The sequence below is a fragment of the Lemur catta genome, chromosome 8 (assembly GCF_020740605.2).
Source record: "Lemur catta isolate mLemCat1 chromosome 8, mLemCat1.pri, whole genome shotgun sequence".
NCBI lineage: Eukaryota > Metazoa > Chordata > Mammalia > Primates > Lemuridae > Lemur > Lemur catta.
Genome location: NC_059135.1, coordinates 49,453,170 through 49,473,163, shown reverse-complemented (window position 1 = coordinate 49,473,163; position 19,994 = coordinate 49,453,170). Strand labels below are relative to the sequence as shown.

Below are 19,994 nucleotides of genomic sequence, written 5' to 3'. Positions count from 1 at the left end.
ATCATTCATTGCACGCACTCCAATAGTTAAAAATTAAGAACAAAATATGAAAATGCAAAGGTTCACTTATCAGAAAGGCTAAGAGAATAAATCAAATTGTGCTCTAAAGTCACACTTTTTATTGTAGAGGCATTTTGCATTTTATATAGTAATTTGTCCCTTGCTAAATGTCTCCTGTTTTTTTACAGCCTTATATATGAAAAAAAGGTAGCATATGCCTTGCCACATAATAATTGGTGTATTTAAATCCCATTTTCAAATCGCTTGAAAGGCTGGAATTAGACTGTGAACACTTTAAGAGAAGGGACTGTTTGCTATACTTCATTTCTCCCACAATGCCTAGCACAGTGTCTTGAACATAGAAAGCACTCAATTATTGGGAAATAAAGAGGGAGAAAAGAATATAGGTTTCTTCCAAGGGATTTCCTAAACAATGGCACACTCACTGAATAAATTTCATTCTAATCAATAAAAAGGTAGTTCTTTTACTATGATGTAAAAAAAAGCCTTTTTCAGCATTCATTCTCAAAGGAAATTTTCACTGAGGGTGGGTAGTCCTAAGTTTAAATGACTCTATTAGGTAAGTGCAGGGCTGACAGACATCCCATGAACTAGTAAATTGTGTACAAAGTTAATAGTCTTGAGAAAACACATCACATCATGTTGGAATAGGTAGATTTGATCATGTGACATGAGGATGCAAAAAATAATTGAAATCTAGGATCAGTGACTCAAGACCTACCTAATATATGTGAAAGCTGTTCAGTCTTATATAAGCAACCTGAGATTTGGGGACCTCAGTTTCCATCTTTGTAAAATTAAGGCATTAGAAAATATGACCACTATGGTTTAGTTCAGTTTTATAATTTTTATGGCTCCATATCTTAAACTGCTGGGTGTCAAAATCTAGTTTTCCAGAGCTCACATATCTGGCAAGTCAGCCAATGAACTGGAAGCTCAAAGGCCCACAATATTAATCTATGTGACAAAGTCACAGAAGAGAGTAACAGTGGTTAAAGAATGGCCTTTGGAATCAGACGACCCACGTCCAGATTCCACTCTACCACATGGATGAATATGGGCAAGTTTCTTACCTTCCTGAGGCTCAGTTCTTCCTGTAAAATAGAGTAAAAAATATCTACCCTACAGAAATGGTGGAGAGGGCTTGAGACATAGTCAAAAACAAATAAATTGTGGCTCTTCTCATTGCTTCAGGGACTGTTAATTGCAAAGAAAAGAGATGAAATACAACCAGCTTCACTAGGAAGAAGGTTTATTAAATTATACCAGGAACTCTGAGGGAGCCCAATTATCAAAAGTATGGCTTGATTCCTATAAATAGGAGCAGAGACAAGGAGAGCCGGGGATCGAGTCTGCTTTTACTCTTTCTCTCAAGTTACAGTCTCTCCTTTCTGCTTCTCTCTGAATATCAGCTTCATTCTTCTCTCCTCTCTCTAGACTGGCTTTCTTGTTTCTTTCATCCACTTGGAATGTGGCTATCATAGCTTTCCCAAAATGGCAGCCTCAGCTCCCTGCAGCTTAGATCCTGTGTCTAACTGACTCAATAGCATGGCAATCCAACTCCAAATTCCTGGGAGACAAAATATGATTGGCCCAGCTTTGATTGGGTGTGTACTCTTGGTCCAAACAGCTGAGGGGTCAACTAGCAAGAAGAGCTGATTCTTTCAGCATGATGCACTGGCTCTCTCTCTGGGGAGGGGCCACTGGTACCTGCATACAGGTATTGTTCACTTCACTCTTAAAGGAACCCACAAGGTGCTCACTCTTGTTTTATAGACACAATTCTGACACATTTATCTCTTCTTTATGGAAGAGTTGTGGAGGGCTGGAGAGAGGGTGCTAGAGGGAGATACACTGACAATGATACCATTGGCCTGAGGGAGAGAGGAATCCTAAAAAAAAACAATGAAATGCAGACACAAGAACTCAAAATAAGGAAATGTCAGACATGGAATGAAAGCATATGCTTTAGTGGTACAGCATCAAACCTGTGTGTATAAAAACTATGTTTTATAATAATCTACAACAGGTTACACCTGTTAGAGAAATGAGGAAACCTTAGGGTAAAGCCATATTATAATCAAATAATTAAAATCTCATCTATTCATGCAGTCACCGATTCATTCCTTCATTCAGCAAACATTTATTGGTTATTATGCTCCTGGCACTGATGCCCACCGTTGCAGGTACCAAAGAAGGGAGACACCGCTGCAAGTCAGCAAGGTAGGCAGAGTGTGAAATCCACCAGGGGAGCGTGTGGGGAGCGTGTGTTAGGGACAGAGCCCTGGTGGGGACGCTTTCAGAGGAGTCTGGGAAGGAAGGAGAGGAAAGGTGTTCCCACAGGGGAGGCAGCGTCCTGGGCAGCAGGGACACGTGAACCAGCAGGACCCCACCCGGTGCATCCTGTGGTCCCTTGTGCCTGGAGGAGGTGGGGTGGGGCGAGCGGTGCCGCACCGGAGACATAGGCAGGGGCCTGAATGAAAAGGGCCTTAAGGGGCTAAACTAAGGAATTTGAACATTATTCTAAAAGTTGCAGGAGGTGTGGATGGCTTTTAAGAAGGGAATGACCTGGTCAGCTTTGTGAATTAGGGAGATTATTCTGGGGTGCCACGCCGACCGGAGGAGGAGAGTTGGGCGGTTTGCGGTGACAATTCGGGAGAGACGCGAAAGAGCAGGGAGTGCCTGTAAGAATGGGGAGGAGGGCAGATTCCCGGTGGTGCTGCGGACTGGGTTGGAGGATAAGAGAGAGAGGGACGTGCGTGAAGGGAAAGATTGAGATTGAGGCGACCGTGGGACTTGGAATAGGAGGGGGCATGAGTGCCCGGAGATAAGCTGAAAATATGGCTCAGAGAAATGGCAGGGGGAGGTGGGGGGTGGTCATCAGCAGGTGGCTGGGGGCCCCGCATGGAGGACCATGAAGAGCAGGAGAGGATGGGGAGAGGACATCACCAGGGCATGCGGGGCAGGCAGGAGAAGCCTGAAGCAAACTGGGAAGAAAGGCTCTGCTCAGGTAGAGGAAAGTCCTTTGTCCGTGAAACAAAGGAAGCAAGAGTTCCAGGAAGGAGGGAGTGAAAAAAATGTCTCTTGACAAGAAGGATCAAGAAAGGACATAAAAGAGTCCAAAAGCTTTGGGAAAGGGGCCGTTGGTGACATTACTGAGGACAGCCTCTCTGGGGAGTTGGAACTGGAAGCGGTGTGGGAGGGCAGGGCTGGGGAGGGGAAGACAATGAGCCCGACAGCTTTCCAGAAGCTTGACTGCGAGGGAAAGAAGAGAAATAGCACCAAAGCTACAGAAGGAAGCGGGGATTAGGGCAGGTTTTGTTTTGTTTTGTTTCAGGATGAGGGAGAAGTGTTCATATTAACAGGACGCAGAGAGCCAGCAGAAAGAGGGCAGCAGATACAGGGGAGAGGGGAAGATTGATGGTGCGAGGTCCTGGAGGAGAAGCAAGGAGTGGCCCCACAGAGGTGGAGGGACAGCCTCAGACAAGGGAAGGACAGTCCTTTCACTGAGATAGGAGGGAAGGAGGGAAGGATGGGGATGGGGAGATAAGTTGGTAGGTGGCAGGGGAGGAAATTGAGAGACTCCTCGATTGATGGCCTCAATTTTCTCAGTGAAGTAGGAGGCAAGGTGATCTGCTGAGTGGCGTGGGGGAGGTAGTGGAGCGGGAGGTGGTTTTGGAGGAGAGAAGTTTGGCACATGAAACCGCTAAGAACAACGGGGGATGGAGCTGGCTAGGGACACAGAGGATTGGTGGGGAGTACTGGGCGTCCTGCTGAGCTGGGAGAATATATTAATATAGGTGGTATGTCTCAAACTCTCACCGCTGTGACATTTTCTCCCAAAGCCTTTACAAGTCTAGGCAGAGTAGCAAGAAACTGAATTGTTAGACCGTCTCAGGACTGAGTATTTGCAGAGTGGGTGTCACAGAAACTTAAAAGGGTCAAGAAATTATGGGATATTGAGAAGAGAGGGTTGAGGTGATGGGCTATATAGGACACAGGATGGAAGAGAAGGACACAAAATCAAAATTCATCTGCTCTATCAGGAGAAAATGCAAGGGCCCAGGACTCCAAGGCCTCCGTGAGTAGGTCTGTGGGGAACAAAAAGAGCTGTGAGCTGAAAGGAACCTGTCGCCACAGAGGAGGCTGTTGAAGCTTCAGATACCAGAGGTCAACTTGTCCTGGGGGCTTTGCAATCAGTCATCAGAAAGTACCTTTTTGTAAAAGCCTCCCCTAACCTCTCCAGCCCCAAACTTTTCTCTCCAGCCTCTGAACTCCTGTATCATTTTGTTTGTAGAAAGATAGTGAAAAGAACATTAAAAAAATTGGACTCTCAATACAAGAGTCAGGAGACCTGGGTATTGATCTGTAAGTTCTGTGGCCTTGGCCACAGAGTGAGCCACCAAGCAACAGCTACCTTGACCAGTACAATTTGCTTAGGGACAGATTATTCTATCCATGCACATTGTGTGCATGGCAACTAGTTGCCTACACATCATTGTATTAATGTGATTCTTTTGTTTGTTTTCCACTTTCTATGGGAGCAGGGATGAGCAAAGACTATACTCCTCGTATGTGACTTTTCTTCACTGCAGTTTATACATTGCCCACCATCAAAAGAATCCTGGAACAGATTCTATTGGAGAGGGAAAGAGATATTTTGCTTCATAAAATTTCCTAAGACTGCTTGTATTTTAAGATTCTCAAACCAGATTTTGAGAGTAGCAGGTCCAAGAAGCTTATCATGCCATAAAAGCAAATATTCTGGGAGGAAAAATGTAGGCCCTTTAAGATCTGAGCTTTGTTATCTGAGTGAGGTCAGCAGAGACAGACCAAATCAACAAGCATGACATGAAGGGCAAATTTGCAATTAAAAGAAGAATAGGGAATTATAAAGATGGATGGGCCCCGTGACATGCACGCCCAAGCCTGCGTGGCCTTGGCCCCGGATGCCAGAAATTAATGCTTTACTCTTTAGCATTCGTCACCTTTGGCTCTGAGCAGAAAGGCAAATGCATTAAAATAACAACAATTAGAACACTTACTTAGCTTGGAAGGCATTGTTGGTTCCCCTGTGGTCGAGGTCATGACACAGGCATCCCACAATCACCGCTAAAATTTCCACCTCGGTCAGAATCTCTTGAAACCCAGCGGTCTGGGAAGAAGGGGAAAATGGCAACAGTCACTGCTGGGGGCACGGAGGATGGATAAGGTTAGTGTGCTGAGCAACAGTCAGCCCTGTTTTCATATCCACATCATTTAAGGAGATGATTAACTGCCACCCCCTTAGATGACAGTAAGTTGGGTGGTCAGTTGCACAGCCTAAGGTCCCCACAGTGATGAATTAGCTTGCTGTCACAGCAGCCCACGCTGCCACACTGGGACAAAGTTCAGACTATTTTGTTCCCTTTTTAGAGAGGAGGCTGTACTATCCAGATATAGTGACAGTTTGGCAAAGGCCCAGAGCAAGATGTGTTTTGTTATTCCACATTTTAATGATGAGTGTGGGGTTTGGTGGTCGGGGCACAGAAGGCAGCTGTGAATTTCCAACTGAGCGCGACATCACTGGATGCCACTCATCAGATGAGAGCAGGCAAAAGGAAAAAAACATCCTTTTTTTTTTTTTTTCATCAAAAGGAGCAACTCCGTTGTACCAGATTGTTACACGATGACATTGTAGAAGTTATCTTGTAAATACCTTAATTCATGTTAGGTTAGTGGACAAATTAAATTCACATAGATAAGAAGGCAGGCAGTACATGCCTTGGGAACTAGAATTTGGCAGAGGATTAGGCAACCCAGATTGAGGATCAAGTGGAGTAACCATGACTTGGAATTCTTTTTTTCTTACCCTGTGTTAGCTTGCTTGTGAAATGCAGAGCTGTGATGTGATTTCTTTTGGAAGCAGTTTGATAGAATTCTGTAACCAAGAGCAGCCCTGCTTCTTTGGTTCCTGCTAGCCCTTTCATTAGTTTAGAAGAGCAAGTGTACCTCGGGGACAACCGGTCTATGCATTTTCTTGATCCAATGCCTTTGTGTCTCCCCCCCTTTTACTTTGTAAGTCTCCTGTTTCATTACTTATTAAAATCTTTATCAGAGGGTAGGAGTAGGGGAGAGTTAGGGTTCAAATTGCCTCACTTTTCATGTGTGTTTCCCCCCCGAATCTAGATCACTGGCTAATACCTGTAAGGCACTTCTCTTAGAGCAGTGAAAACTTTGTTTTTTAATTAGTTGTGTTTTTTTTTCAGAAATAATTGAATAATAGGTTCTTGTGTTGACAGTTTTATTTTAACAAATTGACTTGGGTCCACTGCTGCATTACAAACACATAGAACTTCATTTGCATAGCAAATGAAAATGTGAATAAATTGTAAGTATGAAATAGTCTATGTCAAAGCTTGTGTGTGCCCTTCATTTTAAAATTTGCAATTAGCTGTTGGTTTTTCTAAGTTAATTTTATTTTACTTAAAGTATTACCTGTAATAGTTAAGAAGAAATTCAAATTATACAAAGAGATTTAGAAGCAAAAAACGAGTAGTCCCTCATCCTTCCCCTTTCCTGATTCCCAAAGGCAACCATTTTCTATTGTCCTTTTTACCTAAATTGGTAGGTTTTCCCCCACAATTCTATGCAGCATGCACATACTAGCACTTGGTTATTCACCAAGTACTCTTATCATCCTCCCTATGTACCAATACATCGTCCTAAGAGCTTTACAGCTGTTAAGTTGAATTCTCATAGCGGTCCTCTTAAGTAGGAGCTGTTATTACCCCCAGTTACAGATGAGAAAACTGAGAGGCTAAGTCACATGCCGAAGGACTCACAGCTAGTAGGAGGCAGAGAGGGGCAAGCTCCCAGCATACTTTGGCCAGAATCTGCCCTAAACACTGGTAACGTCTAATGGCAGGTGAGAGTTTATGTTCACCTACACTCTCCGCTCAGGCTCCCGGTGTGATCCATGGACAGAGCTTTCCTGATACCACCCTCTAAATACTACTCGCTGCTGAGCCAACTAGTATGCAGTGATTGTTTCCTTTCTTATGTACAGTTTTCCGTTTCTTGGAGTTAGGATTTCTTTGAAACATCCAAGTCTTCTCACACTCCACACAACTCTGTAAAATGTCTCTCAAAACAATGTTGAAGAGGGTCCAAACTCTCTTCACAGCTTGTTTTTAGATCCTTGTGTCCTGAGGACCCCCTCCTGTAGCCTGATCCTGCTCGTTGGTCGGATTCTCTGTCTGTGCCCGTTGTGCTTCCCCTCCATGTGCCTCCCTCACCATCATTCAGGGTGTTCCTCTCTCCTCTCCCGGGGTTGATCTCTGATCTCCTGCACCCCAGGCCTTGGTGTTCATTTTTTAACACTGGGGGAGTTCATTGTTTTTGAGGCTTTGCATGACTGAAAAATATCTTTTTTTGCGGGGGGTGGGGGGAGGGCATTGAATGGCATGAAAAAAAAATCTTATCCTATTCTCATACCCAATTGTTAGCTTGCTTCACAATTCTAGTTTGAAACATTTTCACTCAGAATTTTGAAGGACTGTTCTATTGTGTTCTAGCTTCCAAAGTTGCTTCTGAGAAGAATTTATCATTCTTATTCCTAATACTTTGAATGTTACTTGATTTGCTTTCTTTTAGAATCTCCTCTGTATCCCTGGTGTTTAGCAATTTCACAAAGATATGCTTTGGTTTGGAATTTGTTTTTTGTTTTTCTCATTCAATCTGCATGGTAAGCCTAATCTGGAGGTTCAACTTCTTCAGTACAACGTTCTTTTAATTTTTTTTTTATAATTTTCTATTCAGTATTTTTTCTGTCCTATTTGAATGGGACTCCAATTGGTTGGATATTGTACTTTTTGTATTGATTTTCTCATCTCTTCTTTCCCATTTCTCATATAGACTTTTCCTCTTACTTTCTGGGAGTAAGAACTATTTTGTTTTATAAGAATTTCCTTGTTTGCTACTCCTTTTCTAACAGCATGCTATTCTTCTGCCATGGATGCATTATCTTTATGAAGAATTCTTCTTTCTGAAGATGCTAATTATAATTCTTCTGAAATTTTTCTCTGTTCCTTGAATTGCCTGTTTCCTCTGAACTTCTTTTCTCTATGTTCTGTGGTTTTCCTCAAGTGTCTGATAATCTTTGGTAGCCTATTCATATTTGAGAGTAAAGCATTACAAAACTCACCATGCATCAGTGCATGTGGGTGGTGCCTGCAGATTGCAGGGCCTTGCCCCGGGTGATTGGGTGGCCAGCCGGTCTTCTGCTGGGGATCCCCAAATGTAAGGATCTAAACTCATTTTCCCTGGACTTTCCAATCTTTGCATGGGAGTGGTATTTACACATGTGTTTCCATTCTGAAAAAAGAGAACTGTAGTTTCCAACTGTGAGGAGGTAGGCTTTCACTTCATCCTCCTATTTTCAGAGTTCACCCCACCCTAACTTTACTTTTGCTGGTTTCCCCAAGTCTGTGGTTAAGTTTCCCCAGCAAGTAACTCTGGTTACTGCAGAGGTGGGCTAAGAATAACCCTCTGACTACAGGGAGAGGGCATGGAGACTTGGGCATCCACTGTTTTATTCACTCCCTCATTCCACCTCACCTCCTATTGGTGAGGCCTCTGGTTCCTGAGCCTTGGTAAGTTCTGGGGAGCGTTGTTTCCCATGTGTACCCCTCCCCCACCCTACACTCTGACAGCACTTGGGTTGGACCTTGCTCTTCTCTCCTAAGTTATGAACCATCCTCCCACCCTTTTCTGCCTTCGTATGTTATGGGTCCATGAAAGGTGGAATTGTGCACATTTCTTGTTCTCCTTGTTATTTTGGGGTGATTTTTGAAAGGAGAAGAGGGTATAAATGTCTTTTTCTGTCATCTCTATTATTTTAAAAGTGTTAAGTCAGCTTAGTTGGGCTTGGTCTTGCTAATATTAAGTAAATCTTGAAAGTCTATCAAGTATGAAATAATTATCTGTGATACTGTGGAAATAAGTGTTGTAAACAACAATGGCACTGAGCTGAAATTTAGAGAGATTTTGCCCGTGAAAAGGCTATTGACTAGAACTCGCTGATGAATCAGAACAGTGAGAATAGGGATAATGTTAAAAGAAAGTAATTTGATAAGAAATTTAATTATTAATAGCAGTTAAAACCAAATACCATCTAGTAGATTCAAGAACAAAATCCCAAATCATTTGTAAACCCTTAGTTATCACCCATTATATAATCGGATGGAACAGATTTTGCTTATACTTTTTTTTTTTTTTTGAGACAGAGTCTCACTTTGTTGCCCGGGCTAGAGTGAGTGCCGTGGCGTCCCCCTAACTCACAGCAACCTCAAACTCCTGGGCTTAAGCAATCCTACTGCCTCAGCCTCCCGAGTAGCTGGGACTACAGGCATGCGCCACCATGCCTGGCTAATTTTTTTTTCTATATATATTTTTTAGTTGTCCAGATAATTTATTTCTATTTTTAGTAGAGACGGGGTCTTGCTCAGGCTGGTCTCAAACTCCTGACCTCGACCGATCCACCCGCCTCGGCCTCTCAGAGGGCTAGGATTACAGGCGTGAGCCACCGCACCTGGCCAGCTTTTGCTTATACTTTTTACATAGCCGCCTTTCCCCCACCTCTGGAAGTTCGGCATCTGCCTCTTAAATTATTTGCTTCATGGATACTTTTGAGAATTTGATGGAAGCCATGGACTCTCTTCCTTGAATTTTTTTATAATATGATATTTAAAGACCACAGAGCCCAACCCTGGAGCCTCAGAGGAAAGAATCCCTGAAGCACAGCAGACATGCACAGTCGCACAAAACATATTTACCTCCCTCGCCTGTGATACCTGCATTACTGAAGCAGCACCTATCTCTTGACTGTGATTTAAAGCTGCCCAGTAAATGGTTTCTGAAAGTCATCAGGTCTGAAAAATGCCCACCTGCCACTAAGTGTCCTTTTGCCCCTCCCCCACCCCCATCCATCTTCCTTCCGGTCGGAGCCATTCAGACCCACACTTACCCACGTCGAACAGAAAGAGCCAACCACCTGCTGAAGACAATATACTCTCAGGAGCAAACAGAGAAGCAGCAGAAAGTATATTTTAATGCATTTATCCCATTTTTTACTATAGTTTCTTCTCTTATTTTCAAATAAAATTATGTCTTTTCTGCTCTTGACCTAATAGTCATAGGTTTTATTGACCTTTATGTTACTATATCTTGTCAGCTGCATTCCCTCATGGTTTATATCAGAACTGTAAGTAGTGGATGCAATATATCTAAGCAAAGAGACAGCCAAGGCATGTAGACCTATTTCACACCTCGCTCTCTCCAGAGAAGCCATGTGACGGCCTCGGAGCAGGCCTGTAGTGACAGTCCTCGCTGAGCTGAGATGTATGCTGGGGGAAGGCCCCCCACAGCTATGTAAGAACTAGAACTCCAAATGACCCAAACCAGTAACATTGATTCTCAGGGTCCCTTTGACTAGCCAGTAATTTCTGTCATTAGCCAATATAAAATTTAAACCAGCCAGAATGTACTCTCCCTTTAAAGCTGATCCTGTATGATGTTACTAATTAATGATTGGAGGAATATCACAGCCAGAGAAAAATGACTTGCTTTGTGGCTCTGTTGAATCCAAAAAGGTGTAAAATCAACAGCTGTAATATCAACATTAGATGGTGCTATAGAGGACTCATTTATTTAACAAATGTTATTAAGTGCCTATTACGCATCAAGCAATTGGTATATTTAAGAAGATGCTTGGGATACTATCAACAATAGTTAGCTTTTATAGTGCTTAGTATATGCCCGGAATTTTTCTAAATATTTCAGATTCATTAGCTCATTTAATCCTTGCAAGAACCCTCTGAGGTAGACACTATTCTTATCTTCCCATTTTATAGATGAGGATATTGAGGCACCAGATTACAAGGCTGTAAAGTGGCAGAGGAGCACAGGTAACCTGAGTCTGTGTTCTTACTTACTGTGCTATACAGCCTCTATGGTGAGGTATGGGTGTAGCTGTGCAGCTTTTAGATTCTCCTATGATGACAGAGTGTTAGACAGTAAGGCTTTAATCACTTGGTGTGTGCTTTATTTCACAAAGGACCTATTCTTCAATAGTAAGATGTTGATATTGCAGAGCCACTGGACACCTTTAGTCTAAACACAGCTCTGGTACATCCAGATGTGCTTGAAGATATACAGTGCTTCAGAAGGCTTTAGGTGCCTTCAATCACCTTCCAATTTAGCACATATTGTAGTCGTAGGTGGATCAGGGTTTTCAGAGAATGTTTGAGCTCCATGTGCATTTGCAGCAAATAAGGATTAGAGAGAAAAGAAAGGTACGATAGTTTGCAATATCCCAACCTTATAAAATGTCTAAATATAAGCATAGGAAAAAGATTGTCAGGATGTACATCAAAATGTCATCAGAAGTGGGATTACAGTTGATTTAAAAGTTTTTCTTTGTGTCCAAAATTTCCATAAAGAACATTTACTCATTAGAATGTATATACTAATGCTGTATGTGTGTATTCGTGAATTCTTTTTTAAGAATAAACATATACTTCATCAAACTGTCCTAGTTTGAAATAAAATAGTGATATTCTGAAATGTGTCCATTCATTCATTCATTGAACAAATATTTATTAAGTATTTACTCCTTTCCAGGCACTAGGAACAGAGCAGTGCAGAATACGGCATGGTCCTGGTCCTCGCGACACATGTTATCTAGTCACACTTGGAGCCAGCCAGCGCAGTGCCACAGAGTGCCCTTTCCTCATGAGAAACTGGCACAACATTGGCCGGGCTTTGTGGAAGTGAGTAATGGTAGAAATGGCCAGCCACTCCTAAGTTTCTGGAGAAGGTGCGTCATGGCCTGCATGTCTTTGTCACGCATGCAGCCCTGGCACAGGAATCTGAGAAAGTGATGCCATAAACTCTGCCCTCACCTTTCTTTTTGAACCAGACTATCAGAGTTATGAATGATGACAGATTTCCTGATGAGTTCATGCTGTTGATTCTGAGATCTGGCAGATGGAAATAAGAGGGAGGGAATCCCACGATGTCCTGGAAGTTCCTAATGGTTGCAGACATCCAGACTGAAGGTGCTTGGCTCCAGATGCTCCTCCGTGGATGCTGATGTCCAGGCACTGCAGCAGAGCCCTGCGTGGATTAGCTAAGGTTGAGGGACAGCATGATCAGGTTTTGGAGAGTCTTTCCTTCTCCCCTTCATCTTTCTCTCTCTTCTGGACACGAAGAGCAAGAGTACTGCTCAGATCATTCCAAGGGTTTTGAAAGACGTTGTTTTTTGAAGGAAGTGCCTCCTCTGGAAGAATCTGCACACCATATCCCTAATCTGCGTCATCTTATGCTAACTGATCTATGAATGGCTTGAATTTGGAGGTCCTTTAAGCTTGGTTGGAGCTTAAAGGCAGCATTCACAGAAGAAGAATTTAATTTCTGGTATTTTAAAATTTCTGATACATAGAGTGTTGCAGGGTCACTGGCTGGGGCCTTTGGTACATCATTAAGATCAAATTTATTTCAGCCAAAAAGTGCTCCTTGAGGGTTTCATTGTAAATGCTACATACAAGGTGTTCATGTCTTCTAAGAAACAATGACCCCAATTTCAATGTTGGTGGTGGGTCCAGCTCTGCTCAGCCAACCTTAACATGAGGAGTCAGTTTGTGAAACTTACATCTCCTAAGACTGATGGTTCTACAAGAAGGGTGCCTTCAACCACTTCCCAGTTCAGCACATATCCTCGTTGTAGGTGGATCAGGGTTTTCAGAGAATGTTTGGGCTCCATGTGCATTTGCAGGAAGCCCAGCATGCTTCTTTTGGGGACCCTATTTTGTTTGCTTCAAGATGGAATGGCAACCTCTCAACATATAAGTTCTAGTGGCAGGCTGATGGGTATCAAACTATTCAATATGCTCCTAGGCGATGAGTGATATTGGGCAGAGGACTTTCTCAAGGTTTAGGGTGGAAGCAGATTTCAATTGCCTACCAGGAGTGCTTATGAGTTCATTTATACTACTTGATGTCACTTGATGTCCTTCTTCTTTTAAGAAAGGATCTTACCTTTGCCAACCAGAGATAGTGTGAAATAGAAACACAGTCAAAGAACAGGTATTCAACCGCAATTCCGTATTGAGGGGGAAAAAGAACCGTATTGGACAAGCTATAGCATCCAGATTTAGTGGTCATACTCTCTTGGTGTTTACAATACTATTCGTCTGCCAATATTTGAGTCTGCTGAGTTGAAAACCAGGCATCTCAGCCCCATTTTGAGGTCCAGAGACCGGAATCTTTTTAGCTGATAGGGAATCACCATCCAGTACCGACATGTTTACATATCTCCTTTACCTGAGCACACAATACCACAAACCAATTGTAGTTTATCTCATTATCCATGAGAGTGGGATAGTTTTGACTGAATTTGCTTCTCTTTCTTTTCAAGATGAATGTAAGCCAGATATTGATTTGGCATTAATTAAATATTGATTTAGGTCTAAATGATCCTTTCCTTACCAAGCTCAGAGTTGGAAAGACCTTACAGTCTATACTTTAATGACTTTCTTTCACAACCAGAAGCTTCTGAAGGTACTTACTATCAAATCATAAAACCTAAGTCATGTTTTGGGCATGTGTTGACTCTTAACCTCAAATAATGTTGCAAATGCTTGTCCATGTAAGTCTCAGAAAGGCAAGGCAGCAGAACTTAATGATATGTCTGGTATAATTACATGTGTTAAGTACATGTTTGATGCATGAATTAAAAATTTTGTATTAATTTTATACAGTATTATTATCTTTTATTACATTTTAACCACCTCCAAGGCTTAATTTTTAACCTATTTATTACCATAATTTAAAAGATCTTTATTTTGGAAGATTAAAAGCATAAGAAAAAATAGAATACTATAGTGAACCCAATGTAGTCGCTGCCTAACTTCAACAGGAATCCATGTTTTGCCTATCTTGTTTCATCTGTCTCTTTAGATGCAGTGTTCTATTTGTTTGCTAGTGTGTTTTAAAGCAAACCTCTGGCATTTGTCGATACTCTTTATTTCATTCTCAGGAAGTCATGATGTGGTCAAATAAAAATTGATCAATATATTTCTGCTCTTGTATTTTCATAAAATGTACAAAAAGATATACAAATGGTATAAGGAAAATTTCATATTAGTACCCTAAAAAGACTTGAGAAGATGGGGTTTCTGCTTCAATTTACATAATAAATAAACATAGCTGAAAGTATGTAGCACATATACTACATTTTAAAAAGAAACAAAAGAAAAAGAGTATCAGATTCTTAAGGATTTAGCTTTCAATGCTAAGAACAGATATGCTTTATGATATTTTTGAGGACAAGGACAGCGTGTTTTGTCCATGTTTAGAAACATAATTTATATTTTATTTATGATAAATTGCTAGTGAGCTGCATATAACATATGGTTTGTGAGCACAGAAAATGAAGCAGCTCACTTGGTGCACATTAATTGTGCAGAAAGACAGATCTCTCAAAGTGCCACAGAGGCCAGGTCGATGAATTTCAAGAATATGAGGCTTCTTCAAAGCCTACCCCAATTTTTATTAGCCATCATTGAGCCAAAATTAAACATGCGACCCATGAAAAATTAAAACTTTTTAAAGCTCCCAACTTAACACCCTTAGGTGCCAGGTTTCAGTCCTAAGAAAGTGCCACTACGAAGTCACACACCATGGAAAATGGAGGCTGTGATAAACGACTGTGGCTCTGCTGCTGGGTCTCCCTGACCTGGAGGATTTGGCTGGCATCATAAAACACAGAGCGACAGATTAAGCAGTTTACCAACACCATAAAAATCTCAAGAATAAATTCACTTTAATCAAAAATCCTATATTGTAACTAGGCAGCCCCAGCCTCGAAACCACATACATTTCCTTACAAGCCTGTGTCCATGAGCAAGAGCTTATCCTTTACCTGTAACACCGGACGTGATTATGTTCATACACTTTTACAATTTACATGTCCTAAGAAAAATACCCAGCTCTGGCTGATGGTGCGGGAGAATTTATTTTCACTAGAAAGGGAATGACCCATAACTCATGAATGGCAGCGCTTAAAGTGAGTTATGGAGGTTACTCTCCTGTGAGAGGAAATGGATTGGATTATCCTTCTGCCCAATTGTATGTTTGGTTATTAGTGCACCAGGTTCTTAATTATGTGTGGCTTTGCCTTTTTTCTTTTATAGAATAAATGTGGATAAAGGGAATGTCAGCTAGAAGCATGGAGTGCCTAATTGGGGCTCTGAGATGTAGGCAGAGAGAATAAAAATAGAAACCTTCTTAAATGATTAAAAGACAGAGGTCTTAAATGTAATTTAAACATAGTATTCAAATTGATTAGCTCCCTAGTTAATTTATAATGTTCAGCACTGATATTCTGCAAAAACATCAAAAATCGTTCTTTTCCTAAATTAAAAATTTGCCATATTGTAAGTTACATCTGCATGAAGATTAAAGAATTGGTTTTCATAACATGCAGATTTTATTGTATTGTTAGGATAATGCTGCCATTTATTTTAAAGTATTAAATAAATGTAACTAGTTCCTACTTTTATTGATAAGGAAATGCAACGTAAAATGATGTTTGGTGATTACAAATCTGATTATTGTTTATTACCTTATTATATCTAGATCTCTCTTTTTGAAATTTCCAATGTTACAATCTACAAAGGAATTCGATTTCTGTCGAGATTAGGATTCTGGTTATTGAGTAAAAATATTTTACTTGAAATATCAATTGGTTTTGTCCTTGTGGGAGAGGGTAGGGGAGAGTTTCAATTGTGCTTCTAAGATCTCCTTCCAGAAGAAATTTTCTACCTCGAAAATCAAGGACTTTCCTGAAAACTGAAGCCAGCAGACTGCGCATTATCCTCAGGCTGGTGAATAGGATGGATTTTCTCCCTAAACATCCCTTCTGCTCTCTAGTTTGAATTATCAATAAAACGGCTTGCCTTATCTGTGAAAATAACCTTGTTGACAACACAAATATGGATTTAAACACACTACCTGCACATTAAGATTTAAGAAGCCCCCAGTAAATGTCAGGGGGTGTCAATGTGTTTGCTGTGATACTTGGTTATTATAAGTGTTTAACTGCAATTCCCCACCAGCACCATGCTGCCAGCACCACTATAAATTTTAATGTGATCATGTGCTCTTCTCTTTTCATATCCAGTGAATTCTGCAAGATCATAATATTCTACATGAACCCTAGCTGAACCTTACTGTGATATGAAGAAAGAACAAGATTTTGAGCCATGATAGTTGTTCATCATTTTATCGTTTTTTTTTTTAAACTGGACACTGAGCAACATGGTTCCTTGAATAATATTACCCTAAACCAAATTCACTCATTCAATTAATCTTTATTGAGCCCCTACAGGATGCAGGGCATGGCCCAAAGTGCTAATGAGTACATTTATGGGATAGTAAAGAATACTGACTCTTAAGGAAACCTTTTTTTTCCCCCCTTGGAAAATCTGTCAGAGCTCATACATCATTTATAAAACCGAAAAATGTATCTGCAACCGTGGCACCACTACATGCCTTTTATTTTACAGAATACAAACAAAAGCACAGTCACTTCCAGCATCTGGTCTACGTTGTGAATAGAAATATGTCCATCATCTTCCATTATGCATGCGCTTGATGGAATATTTATTCTACAAACTTCTATCAATAAAGATAATTTGTATAATCATCATTGATCTGCAGGTTTTTATCGTTCATTTTAACCACAAATGGTAACTGGCACTACAAACTGTATTTATGAAAGGAATTCAAAGTGTTTCGTAATTTTAACTGTCTAAATCTCTCTTTAAAAGCAAAGGATAACACTGAAGCTTTCATTTTATAAATTTGAAATTTCAGGCTGGAGACATGGAACAAATTAATAAGTCATTAACAGAGCTCCCAGTGAACATAAATGTCCACCATTTTATATCAAATTGCCTGTCCTACAAAGTAGTTTTTTTTTTAAATTGTTTTGTTACCTTAGACATGAGCCTGAATACTTTTGCAAAACACAGTGCTGAGTCAGTAAGTTTATTTTCCGTGTATGAAATGGTTTTAGGGTTAAAGGTTAGGAAGCTGGGGCATATATTTATAATTTGCTTGTCCTGTTGTACATGGTGCCAGAATTTGCTGAGCAGTGACACACAACTATGCATCTTCCCATTCCCAGAGACAACGGGCTTAGGAAAATACACAATCGCAGATTTAAGGTCACACAGAGAACACTGTATTATTCATGTTCACAGCACGGTGTGCAGGGAGGCAGTCATAAAACAGGCCCATCCTGACAGGAGAGGTTCTTTTCAGGAAGACTGGCTTAAAATAGACATACTGTCTATTTCAAGAAAAGCATTTATTTTGTGGTGGGGTGTGTGCTTCGGTATCTCCTGGGCTGGAAGAAGCACTTTCAAGAAAGGTTGGTAAGTTTTTTTTTCCACCCCCGCCTCGTTTCTGGCAACTGGCTGGGAAACTTTGCCTTGGAGCGCCATCTAGAGGAAAATTTGGCACACAAGCTCCATGCCGCCTTAGCTTTGTGACCCAGGCAGCCAGTGGTTGGTGGACGGTGAATTTCTTTTTTTCCAAATTAATAGAAAATTTTGGCTCTAATTCGACACATGGAAATGAAATATGAGATCACTTGAATGGAATTAGCATCACTGATGAGCTCAAAACAGTGAAAGACACTAAAAGTCTTCAGGAGTGCCTGAAGCATTTATGTCCATTCGTGGAAATAAGGAGGGTATCATTTTGCCATAGGTGGAGGTCATATTTCAGAGATTAGAATTGAAGAGTGAATTAAATTCATTTTCATTTATACTTATCAAGTAATCTTTGAGTAATTATTTTCAAGTAATTATTTTCAAGTAATTATTTTCTCAATTAAAAAATTCTGATAAGCCAGATTGACCAGGGTCAGGTTGGAGACGATACTTGCTTGTGTTCGGGACAAACAAAACTTGACATTTTTAACCTATTGTAACCCTTACTCAAGTTCAACAAAATTTAATGAGCAGAAGACAATATCTTTTCTAGATGTGGCTACTCAATTCAATGTGAGGGAGAAAAAATACATATACTAACATATTCTTTCGGAAGTCATGTTTTTATTTTGCAATTCCTTCTACCCTCTACTTAGAGAACTTTAACAATGAAATATCCTCTTTCTGTGTTAGTAGGAATGCAAAAGAAAAAAAAAAACCCCGAAACCTTCTCCAACAGCAATATTCCTCAAGATTGCTGAGCATACTTGCAAAAACAAACGCAACCTGAAAATATTCTGATGGTATGGACGTCCCCATTGTGGTGACATAGTAAAGAGTTCTGCTTTCTTCAGTTTCTTGAAAAGGATCAAGATTGCCATATCATGGCAATATTCACTGATGAAAGCTGGGTGTATATTTTCTTTTACTCCTGAGTGTCCAACCTCATTCCACTGCTCTTGCCAGATTCCCCTATCCCAACTACTTTAAGGCTCATCATAAAAATATGTCTCTGTGGTCTGACATCTCTGACTCACAATGTCATGGCTATTCCTTTCTCCTTTATCAAACAAGGTTCCTGCCTACTTATTTTGGCAATTCACCATAGATCCATATGTTCTCCAAAACAATCAGTTAATAACTTCCTTTCTTGAATGTCCTCTGTGAGCCAGATACATGCACACAGAAAATTATTCCTCCTCTACTGAGATATGATATGGAAAAGCAAAATGAAGGTGTTCCCCCCCCCCCCAGTAATGCTGGCCGTTGAGCAATTAAGCCTTATGGTTAAAGCATCTTCCCTTCCCACTTTCTCACTTGGACTGCCTCCCTGCTCTGCTGGTGGATGCAACAGCAGGATGGGGCCAGTCCAGTTTTTTTCAGGCCGATCTGCCTGTTCCTTAAACAGTTGAGGACCCAAACCCCAAGTTCCAAAGTATAAAAGACATTTTGGTCCCATCTTCTTATGCCATATGCACATTTGTGCTCATGCCAATCCAATGTACATTTGTTGAAAGCCTACTAAATGCATGATAGAGTGAGAGGTGCTGGTGGGGCCCTCAAGAAACAGTCATTGAGCAAGTAAGTGAATGCTGTTGAAAGAATAAAAAATGATCTCTTCCCTCAAGCAGCTTACTCTATAGGAGAGTGAGAGATTTGTAACTTAAAATACACAGTAGAAGGAAAGATATGTTGTACTACATACAGCACAGAGAAAGAAGTAATTATTGATGCTTTGGGAGGAAGGAGAATACTTTGTAGAAAAAGTGGCATTAGGTCAATCCTTAAAGGATGAGTAACATTTTAATAGGCAGAGAAGGAAACAGAGATTTTCATAAGCAAGAAGCAGAAGAGTCTTTGTTCACCTGGACTAAAGGAAAATGAGTTTCATTTGAAGTTCCCCAATTTTGTGTTTAAATTTTAATGTGGGTGCAAGAGTACAAGGTATTTGTATTTATGTTGTGAGAATCCAAAATTCACATTCTCTTTTATTGCATAGTAAATATGTTTATACACACTTACACATATATACACACACAAATGTGTATATATATAACTATGAGGCAAAAGAAACCAACAAGCTTATCCCAGAAAACATTTTACTTGATGTTAGCTTAACAATGTAGTGGAAATAAGGCCAAATCAAGCCTTACTTCTTGCCAGCAAATGGGGATAAATAGAGGGGTTTGTTTCAGTTTCAATCTTGGCCACAAACATTTGCTTTCAGATTAAATTCCAAGGTTTACCTCTGGCCAGCTGCTCTACATGTCTCCATGAAGCAGACTGGCCACTGTCACTGGGTTACAGTCCCTGGTGCAGAGATTTTGTGCCTAGGGAGCCCTTAAAAGCCGAGAGCATTCACTCCTGCCCCTTCCTACCCCCTTGGCTTCCCTAGGGATTCTCTCAAATATTCGTTCTCTCAGGATTTCCATG

The 19,994-nt window shown here is 40.8% G+C and overlaps 1 protein-coding gene across 1 annotated transcript in view; it reads right to left on the bottom strand.

Moving 5' to 3' along the window:
* The window catches only part of PDE11A (phosphodiesterase 11A), a 332,704-nt gene that overhangs the window by 72,491 nt on the left and 240,219 nt on the right, over window positions 1-19,994 (bottom strand). The window contains exon 13 of the mRNA XM_045559347.1: window positions 5,067-5,176. Within this exon, the coding sequence (XP_045415303.1) occupies window positions 5,067-5,176 (110 nt within the window). The remainder of the gene's footprint in view (window positions 1-5,066; window positions 5,177-19,994) is intronic.